We start from the raw sequence: 22,713 nt of genomic DNA, 5'->3' as shown, positions 1-22,713 counted from the left end.
CCGTCGCAGCGCCCGGAGCCCCTCCAGCCTGCCTGCCTCTGCCCGGCCCTCGCAGCTGCCATTACCCCCCACCCACACCCCCTCCCCCGCGCCCGTGCAGCCGCTGGGCACCTGCACCGAAACCCAGGCCCGGGGCTTCTGCCCCGGGGCGTGCGGCGTGTTACCATAACAACCAGGCGCTCGCCGCGGAGGCCGCCGGGGAGGAAGTGACGAGCGGTGGGTTGGCTGTTGTTGGGACACGTGACCCAGGCAGTGTTTTGACAGGGCAAACAGCAGAGAAAGAACTGGGCGAGCGAGGGGGCTCGGGAGCTGGGGCGCCAGAGCTAGAGACAGCGGGCGGGCGAGGAGCTGGCAGAGGCGCGGGGCGAGCGGGCCGGCCGGGGCGACGGGCGGGCGAAGCCCGGGGGCCGCGGGGCTCGGGTGCGCGTCGGGCAGGGGGACGGGCTGAGAGCTGGGAGCGGAGTGAGGCGGCGGCTGAGGCGGGGGTGGATGGCCACAGGGGCGCCGGGGAGCCGCGTCGGGCTTGTGCTCTCGGGCCCCCATGGTCCTCTGACGCATCCCGGGGGGCCGCTGCGCGCCACACTCGGCTTTCGCCGGCCCTGCGCCTCTCGGAGCCTGGGGTCTGAGGTGGGAGTGTGATGTGAGCCGCTGGGCGAGCGGCGGAAAGAAGTGCCAGCAGCAGGGGGGTTTGGGACGGGAGAGGAGAGCGAGTTAGTCAGCAGAGGTCCGCGGAGGGAGCCATGAAAACAACTCTCCCGCGGGGAGAGGGGCCGGCGCTGCGCTCGGTGCGGCGGGACTGAAGGAAATCCGGGGCCGTGTGGGGACGGAAGGGGCCCGCACCGGGCAGGCTGCGCCGAGCAGGGGCGAGCGCCCAGCTGTAAACACCCCTCCTGGGGCCGACCTCAGGCCCGGCCTCATAGGGCCGGGGGCTTGGTCGGGGGCGACCCGGGACAGCCCTGTAGAGTTCGTTTGGGGCTGGGGGCTGGGCGCGAGGAGATGACTCGCGTTTCTTTCTGACCCTTTTATTGTGTAAACTTGGCCGCGGCGGCCGCAGGAAGGCTAGCCAGAGGGTAATTACACAGGTGAGGCCCTGCGGGGCGGGCGGAGCTCCGGGGGAGGCGCTAGGGGGTCCTGAAGACTTTGCGGCGCCCAGGCACCAGGATCGAGGATTTCTTCCCAGCCACTGCGGAGGTGCCACTGTTCTCAGCGGCGTTTTTTTTCAAAGGGGTTAGTTAGCTTGTGTTGCTTGAACCTTTTTTTTTTTTTTCCCTCCCCTTGCCTGTACCTCCAGGTTATAAATAGATCTTTCTTTGGTTCAGAGACGCTGTGTCAAGGAAGGACACTTTGGCCTGGAGAGCACACGGGCGGGGGAGAGGGGTGCTGGGGCCCGAGGAGATGGGGGAGGCGGTGCACAGAGTTTGGCTTTTTTCGGAGCAGCCGATGGTGCTGTCACCGCAGTTAGTGCCAGGAAGAGGCCTGTTAAAGAGTAGGTTTCTTGCAAGGTCCGGTTGTCGGAGCAGGACTAGATTAATTTTATTTTGGTCCCTTTTAGCATTTTGAAAACGGAGCAGTAGCCACAGAATCAGCGACAAGCCTGTTGAAGAAACCCACAAGTGTATCACAGCACCTTGGGTGGAAATTGGATGTGAAAATGAAGCCAGACCGAGGTAAATGACTTACTTAAGTAGATTTTTTTTTTCTGTGCCCCATTTTATAAATGTTAACCTATTTTGTGGCAGGATCAATTCTTTGTGTATTACATATGACTACTTGTTTCTGTTACAGGTTCCAGCTGGTGAGATAGAGAAGGGATATGGAGAGAAAGTTAGGGTCTAGATGGGAGGTTATATTCTTCAAAAGTGTAAAGTAGAAGTTTCAAGAGATACTCTAGTGTAAATCAAAATGAGATTATCAGGAACAGCATTTGTATCTGTTGCCACAGTAGTTGGCATCATTTTACATTTACATTACTCATTTTTAGATAAAGTCAATCTAACTTGAACTTCAAAGTTTACAAACTTTTTCACCTTGAGAATCTGAATTTGAAAAATTGAGGAAATTTAAGGTTGAGTTGACAGATTTTATTGTGATTATTGTTTTTATTAGCTGATTTTTGTGCTTTCAGCAAACTCTAAAAGTTTGCAAAGTACTCCATGGCCTTATTTAAATATCTGTATAAGTAAATGGGTCATTTCCTTACTAAACCTGTATTTTCTGGATTTATGAGAATAATGTATACTCTGTTTTTCAAGGACTTCAAAGGAATTAAAAACTAATTTATCAATCTTCTTTTGATTAAGGACAGGGACCAAGTTGAGAAGATTATATAGTAGTAGTTAGGAGTGAAGGCTTTTCAGTTGTATGGGGGTTTGAGTCCAAGTAACATTGTTGGAAGAGGATTATTGTATTTGGTAGGGAGCTGGACTAAATGACAAAGAGTTGAGGCTTTACAATTAGATATGTTAATTTATCTTCCTATGAATTAAATGATCATTTTAAAAAAGATACGTAATAAATTGGTAATTATTTCCATATGTTTTTCAAAGTGCATTAAAAGAAAGATTTTTCTATTCTAGTTAAAAATATGTCTTTGGTAATAGTGTCTTTTAAACACTAGAAAGAAGTGGAGAAAGCCATACTTAAGTTAGTGGTTTAAATTAGTTTTAAGTGTTTGGCTCTTTCTTAAAATTGGCTATGTATGCATGAAATACTATCAAGTGTGTTGTTACTAAGGAGGTTGCTTGTGTAGAATGCCAAGGTGAGACTTTTAGATTACATTGGTGACTTTTGGAAAAAAGATCAGTAGTCGCATGTGAGAATAAACAAGCAAATAAAACCAAAGTTACTATTTGTTTTGGATTTTTGGTTGTTGTTAAAGTTTGCTTTAAGGTTGTAAACAGCTTAAAAAATAATATTTGCACACATCTCTATTTTAGCCCAAACTAGTACCAAACACAATGTTATACATACATACACACACTCACACACACACATACACACACAATGGTATATAATATGTATATATGCATATACATATGTATGTATACTACATAGTATGTAGTATATGTATATGTACACATGCACACATATACATACTGAACTAGGAAAAATAAATACATTTATGAAGACTCAAATCAGTGACTTTTTTTCTTTTTAAAATTATAGCTTTCTTTAGCATTATGATGTAAAGAATTGCAACTTTAATATTGAGACTGTATTTCATAATAATGGTATGGATCTTTAGGCCCATAAAGTAGTATCTTTTAAAGTAATATCTTTTATTTTGCAAAATAGTATAGATAAACAGAAAGAAGCTTTTCACAAAGCATACTTACCTTCACTATGTGAGTGTGGTCTTGTATTTTCTGTTCTACTTTCTATTTTTAAATTTTGCTATTACAACCCACTGAGTTGATTTCTTGGCCTGCAGTTGCAAAGGCACAATGATGGGCAATACTTAGCTAGATGACAGTAATTTCATTTTTTTTCTACATTGGTGTCTAAGAAACTGTGTGAATTTTTCTGTATAATTAAAACTTTACTTTTTAAATGCCAAAAATGAATTTTCAATTATAATCATGATATGTTGGCAGACATCTAAAATAGGGCCAGAAATGCCCAATAGATTTAAATTTATGAGGTGTTGTTTTGTTTTGTTTTGTTTTACCTCTAGCTTAAATTACTTCAGTCTGGTTTTTTTGTTTCTGTTTTTGTTTTGTGGGGGGGGGGTTGGTAAAATCTGATTTTCAAATTTTCAGTCTTTGTTGTTAAAATGTTTATTCTTCCCTCCTTTTAATTTCACTGCTTTTAGTCTCTGGGCTAGAGAACCCAGTAACCATACTTAACACTGAGTTCTCTATAAAATAAGAGTAAATAGGAGAACCCTTCAGATTTCTTTCAGAATCTGAGTAAAGTACATGAATTCTGGTGTAGAGAGAGACAGATATTTGCTTAGTGGGATACAGCTGCGCTTCAGAGAGTTTCTAAATAAGTAGTTGGTTGGCTAGTTAAAAAAAGTCTGTTTAAGTGAGGAACCATAAAAATAACAGCTTTAATTATTTCACCCATCTATTTATCTATGCTCAAGCTTCTTTTGGAGGGCAAAAAGGGATCTGTTTCTCAGTTAATCTGATCTTTTTTGTAAAAATCACACTAGTAATATACACCTAAGACTTCTAGTACCCCCCCCCCCAACCTTCTAGTTGGTCTTTTTTGTAAAAATCACACCAGTAATATACACCTAAGACTTCTAGTTCCCCCCCCAACCTGAGATTTCTAGTTTTGATTTCTTAAAAATATAGTAAGACTTTGCAGAGCAATCTGAGGACAGTATCTTTTACATTTAAAAACATTTTTAAATTATTTGTTAATGTTTTGTAGAATCTTATATGTGTCTTGTGTACACAGAAGTCAACCGGAAATTGTTTTGGAGGAAGAAGGAATATATGTTCATCAGATATGTTCTTTCCAAAGCGTTCAGCAGTTTTCACAGAAATAACTTTTTTGCACTCATTTCGTGGGTTTATATAATATTTAAGTAAATTATTATAAATAGGGTGACATAAACAACTTTTGAGGACAAACAGCAAGTTCTAGTTAAACATACAACTCAACTAGTAGAAACAGAAATGTGCAGACAACTGGAAAGTACCCTATTCCCTATTGTCTGCCAGTTTGCTTTATGCAGACTATGAAAAGCATTGGTGGATCTTGCTAATTGATTAAGCAAAAATCACTTAGAGCTCCTACTGTACTTTCAGACAACTAAGATGTTAGTAGGATAATAGCTACATTTTACAGTAGTTAATGGTATTTTACCACAGTCTGAGGTTTAAAAAAAAAAAATTCTTGGCGGGGGTGGGGGCAGAGAGAGAGGGAGAGAGAATATTAAACAGGCTCCATGTACAGCACCAAGCCCCATTTGGGGCTGGATCTCACAACCCTGAGATCATGACCAGAGCTAAAATCAAGAGTCAGATATTTAACTGACTGAGCCACCCAGGCTTCCCTAAAAAAAATTATTTTTTAATTTCTAAGTAGTTACATAACATTACATGGGCAATGCAGCCAAAGATGAGTCTTTGATGTTATCATTAGCACAACAGACCTACGTTTGTATCCTTGTTTCATTACCTGTTAGTGAGGTAATCTTCATCTAATTATTTAATCCTTGAGACTTTTGGGTTCTGTGTATAATGGGAATAAGTCTAACTTATGCTTTATGCTTTGGTTAGAAACAGTTTTCACCAGACAGTTCTAAGAATGCTGTGTGATCAGCAATTACAAAAGACTAAGACCTATAAAATCTAGTAAATCATCAATAAATTAATAATTTAAACATACTGTTTCAATTCAAATACGAATGCATATTATAGGCCATTTATCATTCTTAAATAAACACTATTAGTGTAAAATCTGTTCCACAAACAAAATACCAAACAATTAGATGTTTTTTGAAGTTAAAACTGAGAGGAGTACTGTGTTTCTTCCCCCTTCACTGCCAAATTCATGTGTTGAAATCCTAACTCCACAAAGTGATGGTGGTAGGAGGTGGAGCCTTTGAGAAGTGATTGAGTCATGGGATGGAGACCTCATGAGTGGCATTAGTGCCCTTATAAAAGTGGTTCAAGAAAGCCCTTCCATCATCTGAAGTTATGGTGAAAAGATGTCATCTTTGAGCTCTCATCAGACTCTGAACCAGCTGGTGCTTGATTGTGGATTTGCCAGCCTCTGGAACTGTGAGAAATAAGTTTCTGTTGTTTATAAGCCACTTAGTTTATGGTATTTTGTTAAAGCAGCCTAATGAACTAGGACTTCCCCCTCCTCCTGTCTATTATAATACAAGTTTAGTTAGGCTTTAGCCTTAGTATTACAGCAGCTTAAGAAGTTACATAGGGTGTACTGCAACCCTATTAGCCTCAAGCAATTCCTTCCTAGGCAAGTGAAATAGGAGGAAAGAACTGGTAAGACCTAAGAACAAAATAGCAGGGGAATTTGTTGCCTTGCTTATTTACTTAAAATAGATCATTGTTATCCTGTGTAAATCAAACAATAGAAATGACAGATGTCTGAGGAAAAGAAATGTTGACACAATTAAGTAAAACAGCTTTACATTAAATTCCCAGGTGGAGGTGGTGGTGGTTATAATAACAGCTAACTCTTGTGCATACTATGTTCAGGCACTGTTCGAAGTAGTTTACCTGTACAATTCATGTAGTCTTCGCAGTTGCTCAAGGAAGTAGATGCTTTTGTCATCTCCATTTTATAGATGAATGAAACTGAGTCACAGAGATTTGGCAAGTTACGTAGGGTCACATAGCTAACAAGAGGTTTCACCCAGATTTGAAGCAGGCTCAGTATATATTCCTAACACTCTGATGGGTAGCAATGAGTTGTGTAAAAATATAAGATACTGGGACCAAACTGGCTTGTGGAAAACACAAAATAGATCTGCAACCTTGAAAACTTCTCCACCTCACCTTTTTTATCTTTACAATGGGGGACGTAATAATATCTTGCTTTGGGTTCTTTTCAGGATTAAATAAATATATTTAAGGTGCTGAGAACTATAGTTGGCACGTAGTAAACATTCAGATATGAACTGCTTTTGTTATTATGAGACATACTCTAAGAATTCAGTTATTTAGAGAAAGATGGGGAGGACAAAAAGGGGCTAATTCAACTGTACATATTTTGTATACACACTGTGATCTCAAGTCGGAAGTTACTGTTATTGATACTGATTGATCCTGACACATCAGTAGCTGTGAAACAATTGCTGACTTGATATAACTTCTGAAATTAGACACTAACGGGTTTGACATAGACATTCCCTGTCTGTTTTTGCTAGTAAGAAGGAAATGATTCAGTGGATGGAACACTGTCATTTCTTTGAAGCATGAGAAAAAAGATAATTGGAAGGCAGACTTACGAGGCTAATGTGTATATAGGGAGCATGATTTAAAAGGTGATTTCCTTTTCAGAAAGTGAAGAACCTGTGGAACCTGAGCATTCTACATTGTGAGCAAGTATAGAAAAAAATGAAGAAAATTTTATTTACTTTTTTGTCTTCTCAACTTTGTATCTTGTTATGGGAATGTTTTCCCCCCATTTGAGGCTGAGGATATTAAAAAAACCACTATCAAACTTAGAATTCTAACTTAATATTGATTTTTTTTTTTTTTTTTTTTTTTTGTAGTGAAAAAGCAGAATTGCAGACCCTGGAAACAGTACTTCTTTTTCAGTATGTAAACCAAAGTCAGTTGGTCAATAGTTAATTCTGTCTTGGCTCAAATAGATGAAAAATCAGAATATTTCCTTCATTATATCAGACTTTGTATTAAACTGAAACAGGATAGACAGGATAACTGCCAGTACCAAATCAAAATATTAGACAATAATCAATGTGTAATAGTAATGAAACTTAACAATAATCTGAGTTTAGTTTTTTCATAGTTTCCTTTTTATATGAAAGATATTCATCCAGTAATAAGGACTTTTGCTTTTTTTTCTCCTTGTTCACCATGCCCAGCCCCACTGGCTACCTTGTAGGTTTTTGATTATCATTCAGGGCCTCGTATGGACTGTATTCCCTCTACCTAAAAAGCCTTTCTCTCCAGGCATCAGATGGATGGCTCCTTTTGATCTTGTCTTAAATGTCATTTTTCATAGAGGCTTTCTCTGACTGCCCTGTCTGAAGTGTGCAATTAATGTTAGCTACTGTTATATTTATTAAATTAGATGTCCTTTGTTCTATCTCCGCAGTCTTTTTTTTTTTTTTTTTTTTAAGGTTTTATTCATTTATTCGATAGAGACACAACAAGAGAGGAACACAAGGGGCGCCTGGGTGGCCAGTGGTTAAGCCGCTGCCTTCGGCTCAGGTCATGATCTCAGGGTCCTGGGATCTAGCCCTGCATCGGGCTCTCTGCTCAGCAGGGAGCCTGCTTCCTTCCCCTCTCTCTGCCTGCCTCTCTGCCTACTTGTGATCTCTCTCTCTGTCAAATAAATAAATAAATCTTTAAAAAAAAAAAAAAAAAGAGAGGAACACAAGCAGGGGGAGGGGAGAGGGAGAAGCAGGCTTCCAACCGAGCAGGGAGCCCCATGTGGGGCTCCCAGAACCCTGGGATCATGAAATGAGCCAAAGGCAGATGCTTAACAAATGAGCCACCCAGGTGCCCCTGTCTCAGCAGTCTTATTTCCTTCATAGAATTGAACACATTTTGTAATGTTTATTGTTTGTCTCTGCAAGTAGATTTTAAGTTCCCTGAGGCCAAGAACCTTGTCTTTTGTTCAGCTATATTCCCATCACCTAGCAGATACCTTTATATATGGTAGATTCAGTGTAGGTACATAGGAGGTGCTTAACATAAATTTGTTGAATGAATGAATGATTAGTGTTTCTCAATGTTTGTGGAGCAAATAGGAGTAGAAGCAGAGGTCAGCAATCACTGATTGTTGTACTCACACCTGCTGAAATTCTGCCAGTTTAGGGATTTGTTTGAATTATTGACTATTAAGCTAGTATCACAAGTTTTTGCACAATTAAAAAAATAGATTTTAAATACATTTGCTCATAAACTTAAAGGAAGGTTATATTTTAAAACTGATTAAATCTCATTGAACTAAAATACCATGTTGTAAAATAATAAAGGAGTAGGTGAAAGCTATTTGGTATAGGTGGTCCCTGTTTGTATACATCTGATTAACAAATGATCCACCCACAAACGTTTGCTGCAAGCTCTCTGCCATCTACCCAGAATGCAGAATTTGTTCCTGTTGGCTATTTCTCTAGGGAGAGAGGTTAAATTGGTTGAAGAACTTCAGATTTATGAGTACAAAAGGTAGGGTGGGTTAATAGGAAAAAGACTCAAAGGATTTAGAGTTCAGATTCAGGACCCATTCTATCACTTAGTTCCATGACTTGGGTCAAGTCCCAGACCTGTTTTCTGTAAAATGTACTGGGCCCAAAGTGTTGCTTCTGAGCTTCAGGTAGAGGTGTATCAAAGAACTTTATAAGCCATGAAGTGCTGTGTATGTTGACTAGTTTACCCAGCAGGCATAATCATTTGTGTAGATAGGGCCAGGTCTCCTAAGTGCAGCTAACTGCATCTTACTTGGGGACAGTCAGCCTAAACATCCATCCACATTGTGCCTGATTTTTACTATTTTTAAACGTACTATCTCCTTACTGAAATGTAATTGGAATATTACATTATTACATTATTAATATCACCAACTATTTCTAGGTGATAATACACCATAGTGAACATTTAGAGCAAGCATTAGGGTAAAGAGATTGAAGCAGAGGTGGACACTGGAGGGATGTTGAAAATATTAGAGTGGTGAGATGGTGCCCCAAATTGCTGTTTTCTTCATTTTAGAATATTACCCAGGATTGATTTAGTGCTTGGAGTATGGCCCTTCTACTTTGAATTCAGACTTCTTTCATGTTGCTGCAAGTAATGGTCATTGTAGGTTAAAAAACTTCGGTAGCCTAGCCTGGGAATCTAGTCATAATTCACACTATTAATAAGTAATATTTACTCCAAGTATGACCACTATTTGGACTTAAACTTAAATCCCTTTGAGGGGCACTTGGGTGACTTAGTCAGGCATCCAAGTCTTTGATTTTGGCCCAGGTCATGATCTCAGGGTCCTGGGGTTGAGCCCCACTTTGGGCTCCAGACTTAGTCAGAGTCTGCTTATCTTTCTCTCCTACCCCTTGCCCCACTTGTATGCTCTGTCTCTCTCTAAAATAAATATAAATCTTTAAAAAAAAAAACAACAACTTATCCCTTTGGGAGCATAACTAATTTATCATTGGGGATTCACATTCTAAATTAATATGAAGTTCCCATTTTTTTTATTTTCCTACTTACCAAACTTAGATATTCTTGAATGGAATTAAAATTTGTTATCAGTATCTGAAATCAGGCCATTTATAAAACTTATCCTTTCATCTACAAAATTAGCCATTTTCTTTTGTAAAGTGGTATATTTCTCTTTCTTTCTTTTTTTTTTGAGAGAGAGAGTGAAAAAGCATGAGCAGGGGTAGGGGTACAGGGAGAGAGATTATGACCTGAGCCAGAATTAAGAGTCAGACACTTATCAACTGAGCCACCCAGGTACCCCTCTAGTGTGTTATTTCTATCTAAATTTATAATAGTAAAAATACGTAATTTTGTCACATAATATTGGCAAATTGCTTTTTTCACCCAAATTTTTATTTAAATTCCAGTATGTAGTATAATAATCGGTTTCAGAAATAGAATTTAGTGATTTATCACTTATAGTATAACATCCAGTGCCCATCATGACAAGTGCCCTCCATAAGAGATGGTGTTCTTTTTTTTTTTTAAGATTTTATTCATTTATTTGACAGACAGAAACCACACGTAGGCAGAGAGGCAACCAGAGAGAGAGGAAGGGAAGCAGGCTCCCTGCTGAGCAGAGAGCCCGATGGGGGGCTCGATCCCATGACCCTGGGATCATGACCGGAGCCGAAGGCAGAGGCTTTAACCCACTGAGCCACCCAGGCGCCCTAGAGATGGTGTTCTTAAAAATAACTTTAGGTTAAAACTCCATATCATATTTGGTGTACTTGATGAAAGGATATTGATGCACAAAGTTCTGATTTGATCGTTCTACAAAAGAATTAGCTATAGGAGAAGTTCCTTAAACTTCTTACATTGCTTGCTCTATAATTTAGTTTATATCTAATTTTTAAAAAATTTAACCCACAGAAAAGTTGAATCACACAATTAAATCCTTTTCATTGGTTAATTGGAACATCTTTACCACTTTTGTTTTATCTCAAAATAGATAGGTGGGTAAATTAGGTAGACAAAGGAGGGGGGTTTCATTTTTATTTTTTGTTTTTACAACTTGAGAGTAAGTTGTAGACATGACACTTCAACATGGAACTGACTGGTATCAGGATGAGAAAGCTGATTGAGTACATTTCTTCTCATTTCTGTATCAAATTAGTTGCTTGTAATACTTAACAGTGGTGATTTACAACATGGAAATTGGTAAAGCTGTAAACCAGGTTTTTTCCCCGCTCCAGACCAGCTGTTAAACATTTACCGTCACACCACTGCATGTACCTCCTAAAAGTAAGAACATTCTCCTACATACTTGCAATGCATTTGTCATACTCAAGGAATCAAACAGTGGCACAATGCTAATATCTGATACACAGTTTGTATTCATATTTCCCAAGTTGTCCCAATATTGTCTTTAGGCATGTTGCCTTTTAAGGAAGTAAATTGCTTCCTGTTACAGAAAAGGAGTTAGACCCTGATATTGAACAACATTTAGGAAGGTTTTGGACTGTACTTTAAGAATATGTAAGGGTAGGGGTGCCTGGGTGGCTCAGTGCCTTCGGCTCGGGTCATGGTCCCAGGGTTCTGGGATTGAGCCCCTCATCGGGCTCTCTGCTCAGCAGGGAGCCTGCTTCTCCCCACCACCCTGCCTGTCTCTCTGCCTACTTGTGATCTCTGTCTGTCAAATAAATAAATAAAATCTAAAAAAAAAAAAAGAGTATGTAAAGGTAGAAGTGAGTAAAAGTATTGGTGTTTGGGGGAAAAAATTAGGTCACATATATAGGACAATTAAGATATTTGCAGGTTTTTCCTTATTTTATTTACCTTTAAAAGAAACATTCTTTGTACTAAATGGTTTAAGAGTATAATGAGTATTTATGAAATTCCAGGATTTTTTTTTGATTGAGAAGAATTTTATTTGAATTGAGAAAAATTATGTTTTTCATTCTAAAGCCTCAGGTTACCTCTCTGACCTCATTTTTTTAGTATTCTAAGATCCCTGCACTCTTGGCACATTAATCATCTTCTTCAGTCACCACAAGCACAAAGACATGGGGCCTTAACATTTGCTGTCTGCTTCTGGAGTACATGTCTCATGACCCTGTCCTTCATTTGACTTTGTGCTTAGTTGTCACCTCCTCAAAGAAGCCTTCCTGACCATCCTATGAAAAGTACAGCTCTTTTATTTTCTCTTTACATTGCATTACTTTTCTTCATAGTCCTTATCACTGCTTGACCTGATGTTCTATATTTATTTATTTACTTTTTTTGTTTTTCTCCCCAATAGGAATGTAAGCTTCATAAGGGCAGGGACTTAGTGATATTTGTTCACTGCCGTGTTTCCTGATATGTGGACTGATGCCTGACATTTAGTAGCTGCTCAATAAATTTTTATTATTAAATGAATGTTTGCATGAATTTTAGTATCTTTGTAATATACCATAGAATTCATTATTACTTGAAAATTTTACGCATTTTTCCCTGTGATTTGTTAGTTTTATAACCCTAAGAATTAACTCTCTTTTATCAGTTTTTGTTTAAAGGCTTTATTTATTTGAGAGACAGAGAGTGACAGAGATAACAAGAGAGCACAAGTGGGGAGGAGAGGGAGAAGCAGGCTTCTGCTGAGAAGGGAGCCCAGCACAGGGCCCGATCCCAGGACCCTAGGATCATGATCCAAGCTGAAGGCAGACACCCAACTGACTGAGCCACCCAGGTGCCCCTCAGTTTTTGTTTCTTTTCTTTTTTTTTTTTTTTAAGATTTTATTTATTTAACAGACAGAGATCACAAGTAGGCAGAGAGGCAGGCAGAGAGGCAGGCAGAAGGCTCCCTGCAGAGCAGAGAGCCAGATGCGGGACTCGATCCCAGGACCCTGAGATCATGACCTGAGCCGAAGGCAGAGGCTTAACCCACTGAGCCACCCAGGCGCCCCCAGTTTTTGTTTCTAAATGGAAATATTTATGCCCACTTCTCAAAGTTATTAGAGGATCAAATGAAATAACTGCACAAATATAAGAATTTGATAACTGAATAAATGGTGAAAATGTCTACCATGAGAGTTTGTAGGAAATAATTTCAGCTGGGTGATTAATTTCATTGCACAGACTCTTTGTCTGAGACAACATCTCTATTGAGATTTAAACGATGGGTATGTTTGGGATAGGTAGAAGTTTACAGAGGTTGAAACAGGGAGGACTGGAAGAAATAACAATCTGAGCAATTAAGATGTTCAAGGGGTACCAGGTAGACTAAGATGAATTGTAGGAGTTACTTAGGAATGAGGAAAGTTAGGGTTTTGAATGTCACAATAAGAGATTTGAGTTTCAGTCACTTGATAGTGAGGCACTGTTAAGTAGTTTGGTCTGATTAAAGAGAACTTTTTGGAAGAACAATTTGGCATTTTATATATATATATATATTTTTTTAATTTATTTAATCTCTACACCCCATGTGGGGCTTGAACTCACAACCCTGACATCAAGAGTCACATGCTTCTCTGAGCCAGCCAGGTGCCCTTGACAGTAGATTTCTATTATTTAATTTCATTGTAAACCAGCAAGGAATTATTATTGAATATATGGCAGTCTTAAAATCAGTTTTTAGCTCTCAAAATTACATTATGACCTATGTTTTAAAAATTACCACTCATCTCTAATGTTGGCTGATCTTTCTTCTTGTCCATTTTTCCCCCTTTGCCACCATTCATTATAATTATGAGGGATTATTGTTCCCTTCTATGAAAATTCTTGGCAATGTTAACATGTATACAATATTGACAATGCCATAGCTATTGTTTTTTGATACTCTTTTGTCAGAATAGTTAAACTGTACTATTAAAGCAGCTGTATATTATAAGAACTAGGAGAAAAAAACAGGATAAAATTGGAAATTTTTCTCAGACATATTCTGGCAGAAATATCATAAACTCTGGGAGTAGAGGCCTTTGCATCTTCTAACCACATGTGAGCTATGGGAGTAAGGAGATCCTCCCCGACCAAGAACTGAATAAGCTTTCCTACCTGTGTTAGGAGGGAATGGACATGTCTCCTCCCTGCAAAGAAACATTTCACACCAAAGCTTCAAGAAAAAAATTTTTTGGCTATAGGAGGGATTTATTCAGTGTATTATGGTAGAAAGAACACAAAGCAGGAAATCTTAGATCCTCTTATTCATAGCTCCTTAAAAATGGTCTGAAATATGTGTTCTTAAGTTGGAATACTCATTCAGAAGTTGGGATAAGGAATATCCATATGCTTTTGAGGCAGTGTATTCAAATCTTAGTAATTGTGTCAATTAACTGCTGGTCCTTGAGGCCTATTTCTACAGTCTAGCATATAACAACCCTGACCTGTGTTTTTTCTTGTAGCTTGTGTTGCAGAAAACTTGCCAGGGAACTCTGAATAGCTAACAATGGGGAAAAAAACACCCTCTGGTTACATAGTGGTACAGATTAAATTCCATTACCAAAAGCTCAGGACACTAAAATCCTTTTGTTTCTCTGAAATTACTTTGGAAATCATGCTATTGCTTGAAATCAGAGTTGGAAAGGTCATTAGAAAGTGTGAGTCTCTTTCATTTTATAGTTAGGAAAACAAGACCCAGAGAAAAAGAAGTAACCTGTCTAATGATGAAAGTAAAACTCAGATTTCTTGCTAGCCCATCTAGTGTGTCTGTACTTCTAGCAAGAGCTTAGCTGCCTCTAAGTTCTGCAGCAGAAATGACATAATGATCAATCAGCCTTCCTCAAGGAACTTGGAAGAAACACAGGCTAGGTGATTCTATCTTAACATCATTCTCCAAATAAAATATACCTACTTTCAGAAGAAAGTCAAATGGTAATAGACTTGAAGTGAAAGGCATATTTCATCCTTGAAGCAGGATGCTCAAAAGAAAAACAATATAATGAAATTTGAAACTAGATAATGTGAAATTTAAAAATCAAGAATTAGCAGCATAGGGGCGCCTGGGTGGCTCAGTGGGTTAAAGCCTCTGCCTTCGGCTCAGGTCATGATCCCAGAGTCCTGGGATCCAGCCCCCGCGTCAGGCTCTTTGCTTGGCGGGGAGCCTGCTTACCTGCACACCGCCGCCCCCCCCCCAACCTCTGCCTGCCTCTCTGTCTACCTGTGATCTCTGTCTGTCAAATAAATAAATAAAATCTTTAAAAAAAATAAGAATTAGCAGCATAAGCTTATTTAAAAATATAGAGAAAACCCTTTAATTTTGACATATGAAAAACAGGGCTAGTTATAGTACTAAAAGGTCTGTTGTAATGATTAAATGAGGTAATCCAGGTAAAGTGCTTAGAATAGTATTTGATTCTGAAGAAATAAAGTGTTACCTAGAAATACAGTAACATTTCTTCAACAAGCTAAGTACATACTCATTTAAAAAAAAAAAAGATATATTTATTTTGTGAGGGGAGAGAGAATCAACCAGACTCACACAGAGTGCAAAGCTCAACACAGGGCTTGGTCTCATGACCCTGAGATCAATGACCTGAGCCAAAACCAAGTTGGTTGCTTAACCCACTGAGCCCCCCAAGCGCCCCAATAGGTACATCTTGTAAGTGTTCTGAAAAGAAACTACAAAGGCTAAGAGATTGACTGACTGAGGCCAGGGTAAAGCACCTTTGGTTAGGATGATTAGGTAAGGCCTCTCTGAGAAAGTAAGGCAAGGATGTGAAGGAGTCAACTATATAAGTCCTGAGGGGAAGAACATTCCAGGCTAAGGGAGTGGTATGTGCAAGGGTCTTGAATTTAGAAAGAGTGGGCATGCATTAGGATCTGCAAGAACAGAACATACACCATAATTTGTATTTCCTTCCTTTGCTCACATTAAATTATCTCCTTCCTAGAAGATTTGTTTTCCAGGAATTTGGGACACATCTGACTAATTCCCTCACACCTGTGGTAGTGGTTAGTATGGAGTTGCCATTTATCAGACACTTGAAAAAATGTTTAACTGCCTATACATGCTTAATCACCATCAGTGCCTTGTGGGTGAGGACTTGATCTTTCTTTGTCCTTTCAGATAGAAGTATGCTAGGATGTAATGAATTGTACATGGTTAGCTTTTTTAAAAGAGCATTTGAAAAGCTGATACACAGTTATAAATTATTTCAAATATATAAATTTTTTTACTTACATCAGTGAGCTGCGTGGAGTAAGAAAATTCTCATTTAAAAAAATTAAAATAATTTGAGTTAGCCATTTTATATCTCTATTTAACTGTACCACGAAGTTCAGATTTTGTTGGGGGGATGGGATGGAAATACTACCTGGGATGGTCCTGATTTACATCTGTTACCTCTGTCCAATCCTATTTCAGGATTGTCTTCCTTCACTCTAAATGTGTCATTGTTTAGACAAAGAATTTTATGGTCACCCTAATTATTAGCCATTTTGCTGTCCTACTAGCACACTCTATAACTCATTTCATTCTGTATTAAAATAGCTTAAGTATAGCTTCAGGAAGACAATTTGCCCCAGCTGTGTTCTGTAGGATATTGCATATAATATTTTATAATTTCTGTGGACTCTTAATAGAAGTCAGGGGATTGACAACATGGAATGCTTGCTTTGATTTAGTACAAAACACTTGGACTTTGTTTCAGAAATGGTTGATTTCTAAGGTGTTTTTACCAAAATGCACCTATTTTGACAAAATGTTGTTTTTGACAACAAAAGTTGTCATCTGAAATCTTATGAACGGGGCGCCTGAGTGGCTCAGTGGGTTAAGCCTCTGCCTTCGGCTCAGGTCACGATCTCAGGGTCCTGGGATCAAGCCCTGCATCGGGCTCTCTGCTCGGCGGAGAGCCTGCTCTCCCCTCTCTCCTCCTCTCTGCCTGCGTCTCTGCCTATTTGTGATCTCTATCTGTCAAATAAATAAAATCTTTAAAAAAAATTCTTATGAACAATGCCTTCTGTGATATTAGCAATTACTTAATGCATCTGTACAGTAACTTCCCATTTTTAGAATTTACTGTTAAATATTATAAAACTTTAGATATTTGGATCCCTTTCCCTTTGTTCTCTGAAACAAATCTTCATGATGTTCAGTGCTGGAAATGCAATGATGAGCAAGAACTAACATGGCCTCTGGAACCTGTGGTCTTTTCGGACTTTTTTTCTGAGTCCAACAGACAAATCGAGACTGGAAGGTTACCCTGTACTGTGTTGAAAATGGCTCAGGTGGGGAGTAGGGGAAGTGGCCTAGAGGAAGAGTGTATCAGATGGCCTGCACAGATCTGTAGAACTCCTGCATTCCACCACCCTCTTCTATTTGTAGTAATCTAAAATATGTTTGGTTTGAATACAGGTGTGTGTGCGTGCGCACACGTGCGTGTGTTGGAGAATGAGGAATGGAAATTTATTTCTCAGTAATTGGAAGTTTCAGTTGAGGTGCTCAGTTCATGAGGCCTTATTGATTTTGCCCTCTAGGCAATGCCACTAAAATCTTCCTGGTCTGAAAGGTTAGAAACTTTTGAGGGCAGTCAGTGATAAGTATTCTCCGCCAGTTCCTCGGTGACATCATTGTATAAACTAAAATAATGTTGCAAATGAACAACTTTGACTGATTGACTATAGCATTTAAATGAGGAAAAAGAAAACAACTGTCTCCCTCTCCACAAAAAAGTATATGCAGTAAGTTACAGAATTTGTACATTCTGTGTTTTTAAGATCAACCTTTGTGTCTCTAGTAATGTAGTGTCACTCCTGGTAAATAAGGGTTTATGGTTGTGGCAGCATGTGAGGTGGTATATGAATTTTGGTTGTAAATCTCCAGCAACTGCTGCTTTTTTAAACTCTATTTAGTAAAATAAAACTTAACATCAGCCTTTAATATATGCTTTCAAAGTCCGTGTTGGTGAATGTGATAAGGTTCAACCAAATACCTGTTTGGGAACATGGCAGCGAATGGTGGTAATTGAGAGACAGTATCACATAGAGCATTGGCTTTAAAATTTGTCAGCCCACAATTACAAAAACAATGACATTGCTCCATCCCAACACTGTCCCCTCAAACATAAGTCATTACTAATCTTGCTCTGCAGTGGTAATTTATCTTTTCATTTTTCCTATTTTACTTAAAAAGAAAGTGATATTTCCAATCCCTTAAATTAATTTGATAGCACATTTAAATCTACAGATTGTTTTAGCACTTGGAAGTAACTAGAAAGACCTGGATTCAAGTTCTGGTTTTGTCACCTACCATGTGTAGTAACCTTGATCAAATTACCTAACTTCTCTGAGCTTTAGTTTCCTCATTGGTTGAAACTGAGGTAATAAAAATATTCATTTTGTAGGTTTGTTATAATGGCATAACCTGATTTTGTTATAATGGAATAACAACCTGAATAAAATGGTTGTGTCAGGCACTTAAAAAGCACATAATTAATGGCTATTTTGATTGTCTCCAAAGTTTGAAAGCTTAGGGAATTGGGAGCAATAATAATGGTGAATCCTATTCAGAGGAAAATTAGTTCAGTTTCCGGTATGTTAGCATTTGAGGTGTTATAGGTAGCCAGAGTGTTTAGTCATATTTGGAAACAAGACTATATGAAATATGAAAATAAGACTATATGAATTTTAAAAAATGCAAGCAAATAGAGTATTAGTATTTTGGGGACTTAACAATTCAGGCTCTCTTAAAGCTATTGAGCTCTCTTAAAGCTATGAGGTTTATTTAATTCTGTTATAGCTGTTTCACTTAACCAGCTTTCTGCTAATATTCTCCAAAATTTAAAATGCAGAATCTCATTTGTATGACTACTGGCGTAATTAGTAGAGGTTCTCTACTCAGTGATAGGTACTGGTGATAGGTAGTTGTGGGAAAAAAAACCAACATAGAACTTGGAATTAAACCTGGGCTAGGTGATTCAGCTAGGTAATCCACCAGCCACCTTAATCTTTATGGTTCAGTTTCTTCATCTACAAAATATTCTTATTTCACAAAGTTAGATTGTCAAAGGGACAAATGAGTGTAAGAAAGATACACTAATTTCCATGGAAATATTTTCAGTAAAATATTGTTATTAACAGAATAAAAAAAATTGTGATGGCTCTAGATTTTAAGACTGAATCAAACATACCATTCTTTATAATATGATAGCAGATGATTAACACATCCTAGAACTTGTCTTTAAAGAAGTATGGATATAGGTAAAGAACAACCCGTGTGCATCTTGGCACATACTTTAGGTAATAATGATGCTATAGGATATTAAAATGAATTCTTAAACCTGATCTTGATACTTAGTAAGTCTGACTAGTGTGTCTACAAGATATTATTAGATGAAGTGTTTGTCCAGTAGCTTAGATTATAAATAACCCCTGTTCTAGCTCATTTTAAACAATGTAGTATGAATGATGCCAAAAAACAGGCTAGAACATTTTCTTCTCTCCAAGATCTGAGATTTTGTAAACAAGGCTCTGCTCCTAGAGCTAATCTAGGTCATCATAACCCCAAATCTTTTGAAGGATGAAAAACCCAATTAAGTCTCTTAGGTACTTTTGAATATTTTAATTTTAAGAAATGTTTTAGCTCTTAAAAACACAGTAATGTTGGATTGTTGTTTGGCCACTTACTTGTACCATTTCATAATGAATACAGATCACTGGGTAATCATTTCAGCAACAGTGATGGCTGGGAATCTCTGTGTGAGTAACTTATTATGGCTTAATGTAACTAATTATGGCTTAATTTATCCCAGTACTGACCTAACAGTATAACATTTTGTTTTTGAATAAAAAGTGATCTAATGAGGGCACCTGGGTGGCTCAGTCATTAAGATCTGCCTTTTGGCTCAGGTCATGATCCCAAAGTCTTGGGATTGAGTCCCACATTGGTCTCCCTGCTCAGCAGGGAACCTGCTTCTCCCTCTGCCTCTGCCTCTCTCCCTGCTTCTGTTCCCTCTCTCATTGTCTCTCTCTGTCAAATAAATAAATAAAATCTTTAAACCAAAAAAAGTGATCTAATGAGAAAAACCACAAATTTCTTAATTTCCAAAACTGTTAACAATGTTAAATTCTAGCTATTATTTAGTCTTTTTTTTTTTAAGATTTTTATTTATTTACTTATTTATTGAGAAAGAGACAGTGAGAGAGAGCATGAGAGGGGAGAAGGTCAGGGAGAAGCAGACTCCCCACAGAGCTGGGAGCCCATTGTGGGATTTGATCCCGGGACTTCAGGATCATGACCTGAGCTGAAGGCAGCCGCCCAACCCATCAGAGCCACCCAGACACCCTATTCTTTAGTCTTTATTGCAAATTTGTTATTGAACTGTGAAATGTGTTGTTAAATGTGACATTATTTAAGAAACTTTATGTCAGGGGCGCCTGGGTGGCTCAGTGGGTTAAAGCCTCTGCCTTTGACTCAGGTTATGATCCCAGGGTCCTGGGATCGAGCCCCACGTTGGGCTCTCTGCTTGGCGGGGAGCCTGTTTCCTCCTCTCTCTCTGCCTGCCTCTCTGCCTACTTGTGATCTCTGTCTGTCAAATAAATAAATAAAAATCTTAAAAAATAAATAAAAGGCCTAAAAGCTATCGGAATTAAAAATATATATAGATGTGTGTGTGTATATATATATATACACATATATGTGTGATATATATATATCAATGTCATAAAGATTTAGTAGTGAAAATTTAAATTTTATCTTTGTTATTATTAATAGTAATTGCCCCTTATTGGGGTGTGTGTGTGTGTGTGTGTGTGTGTGTGTGTGGACATTTGCCCTTTACTAACTAATATCCTATAGAAGTGATGTTTGCAAAGGAAAAGAGGAGACTTCAGTTGCTTAAGAGCCAAGTCCTGGGCTAGGTGATTTATAACTCTTAGAGAAATTATTATTCCCCACTTTACAGGTAAAGAAATAGACTCAGGTTAAATAATTTGATAGCACAGTTTGTTAAGTAGAGAGATCTTGACTCCTAGACTACGACTCTCCTCTGTTTTGTCTTGCTGCTTTAAAGGATCATTCTAGTAATGAGGGTGATTTTTTTGTGCAAACATGTTTACATTGCTATCCCCTAGGAGACCACAGAAGGTGATGATATTCTATTTGTGTGGAACATCGCTGTTTTCAAAATAATTTTATCCTATCCTATGTGGTTCTAACAACAAACCAACATTACAGGCAAAAAAGAAAAGAAAAAGGGATTCCTGACTTAGAAATGAGCAATTTTTGGAGAAGTACTTGAGATTATAAAGTTGATTAAAGGTGGAGTTTACACTAGAGCCCAGATCTGTGGCTCCTGGTCCATGTTCTTTTCCACTTCTTTTACTTTCTCCGGATTATGTATGTGATCTATGAATATGAGGTAGTTAAGTTTTACAGACTGAATCTTCTGTGTCTTCATGTAATGATCACTCTATTACTATGGCCTGGCTCCCTGTTTAGCAGTCAAATCCTGTTTTCCCATCCTGTGATTACAGTATCAGTGACAGATCTGAGGTATAATGGAGCTGTAATCGTGCTTATTGAATGAGTAATAAATGGAAAATGTTGAGATTTCTATAATTAAACTTTATTCTTGTATGATGCCATATTTGCCTTATGGAAATGTATATTAAAAAGGAGTTGTGGGGCGCCTGGGTGGCTCAGTGGGTTGGGCCGCTGCCTTCAGCTCAGGTCATGATCTCGGGGTCCTGGGATCGAGTCCCGCATCAGGCTCTCTGCTCAGCAGAGAGCCTGCTTCCCTCTCTCTCTCTCTCTCTGCCTGCCTCTCTATCTACTTGTGATCTCTCTCTGTCAAATAAATAAATAAAATATTTTTAAAAAAAGGAGTTGTAAGGGAAGGGTAGCATTGGTTAAGTGCATGCATGTTAGATTCAGGAAGACCAAAACTTGAATCCTGGCTTTTCCCATTTGGTTCTACTCTACTTGGTCAAGTAACAAGCCAGGTTCCTCATCTTTGGGAATGGTAACTCCTACAGGGGCAGAGGACATAGGTATATAAAGAGACTGACACCAGGCCTGGGCCGTGGGCCTACCTACATAGAAGCTAGTACATCATTACCTGTAAAGCGTTCTTTTTTTTTTTTTTCTCTTCTCTTTTCTAGTAGCAGTGTATCTTTTTGCTTAGAAAGCATCCAAATTAGGGGCGCCTGGGTGGCTCAGTGGATTAAGCCGCTGCCTTCGGCTCAGGTCATGATCTCAGGGTTCTGGGATCGAGTCCTGCATCGGGCTCTCTGCTCTGCAGGGAGCCTGCTTCCTCCTCTCTCTCTGCCTGCCTCTCTGCCTACTTGTGATCTCTCTGTCTGTCAAATAAATAAATAAAATCTTTAAAAAAAAAAAAAAAAAAGAAAAGAAAGTATCCAAATTAGCATGGTTATCTCATGGTTAAAAGTAGATAGTTTCCAGTTATTTCTGTTAATGGAGGGCACAGCTGATCTAAAACAGTTGATATTTGAGATTTTCCACTTTATATTTAGAATATGTGGTTTAAAAAAACTCATGGAAGAGCTCCTTTTTAATTTATTTCCTTATATGAGGATAATATAAGTTTATCTTTCTTGAGCTGTCCATTTGGAGAGCACAATTTTGACCATGCTATGTGAGTTGTAGGGGGAAAAGGGGCTTTTCATGGTTGGAGATTGAGGATTGAGAACCTGGGATTTAATATAGAATTTCATATTATTCAGATTTTTAACTTGTAGGCTGTTGAGACCTACGAAGTAGATAACATGCCATTCTTTTATAGCATACCCATTTATAGCTTTGTGTACCAAGATAAAAGCAGGGAAAAGCAAGCATTCTTCAGAATTAAGTAAAGTGCCATTATGAAATTTTTTGGAAAACTGGCAACACAGAAGAAACATTTCACTTAATCTCTTTGTTGGATTTTACTTTTTAAGGTGGCATGTCTCGTGTGCATTTTATTCATCT

At 38.6% G+C, this 22,713-nt stretch overlaps 1 protein-coding gene across 5 annotated transcripts in view; it reads left to right on the top strand.

Annotated features, from left to right (window-relative positions):
* Positions 1-287: 287 nt before the first annotated feature.
* Positions 288-22,713, top strand: part of FAM214A (family with sequence similarity 214 member A) — a 94,917-nt gene continuing 72,491 nt past the window's right edge. For 3 of the 5 annotated variants that reach the window (XR_006818658.1, XM_046008035.1, XM_046008034.1), the window contains exons 1-2: positions 288-627; positions 1,553-1,667. Coding sequence is in view for 4 of the 5 variants with exons in the window: in XM_046008035.1 (XP_045863991.1) it covers positions 490-627; positions 1,553-1,667 (253 nt within the window). In the remaining variant the exon portion in view is untranslated. Of the gene's footprint in view, positions 1,228-1,552; positions 1,668-22,713 lie in introns of all 5 variants that reach the window. The other 2 variants (XM_046008036.1, XM_046008037.1) reach the window with 2 other exon arrangements.

The sequence above is a fragment of the Meles meles genome, chromosome 6, assembly GCF_922984935.1.
Source record: "Meles meles chromosome 6, mMelMel3.1 paternal haplotype, whole genome shotgun sequence".
NCBI lineage: Eukaryota > Metazoa > Chordata > Mammalia > Carnivora > Mustelidae > Meles > Meles meles.
The sequence above is the reverse complement of the archived record's forward strand: the minus strand, read 5'-3'. Positions and strand labels throughout refer to the sequence as shown.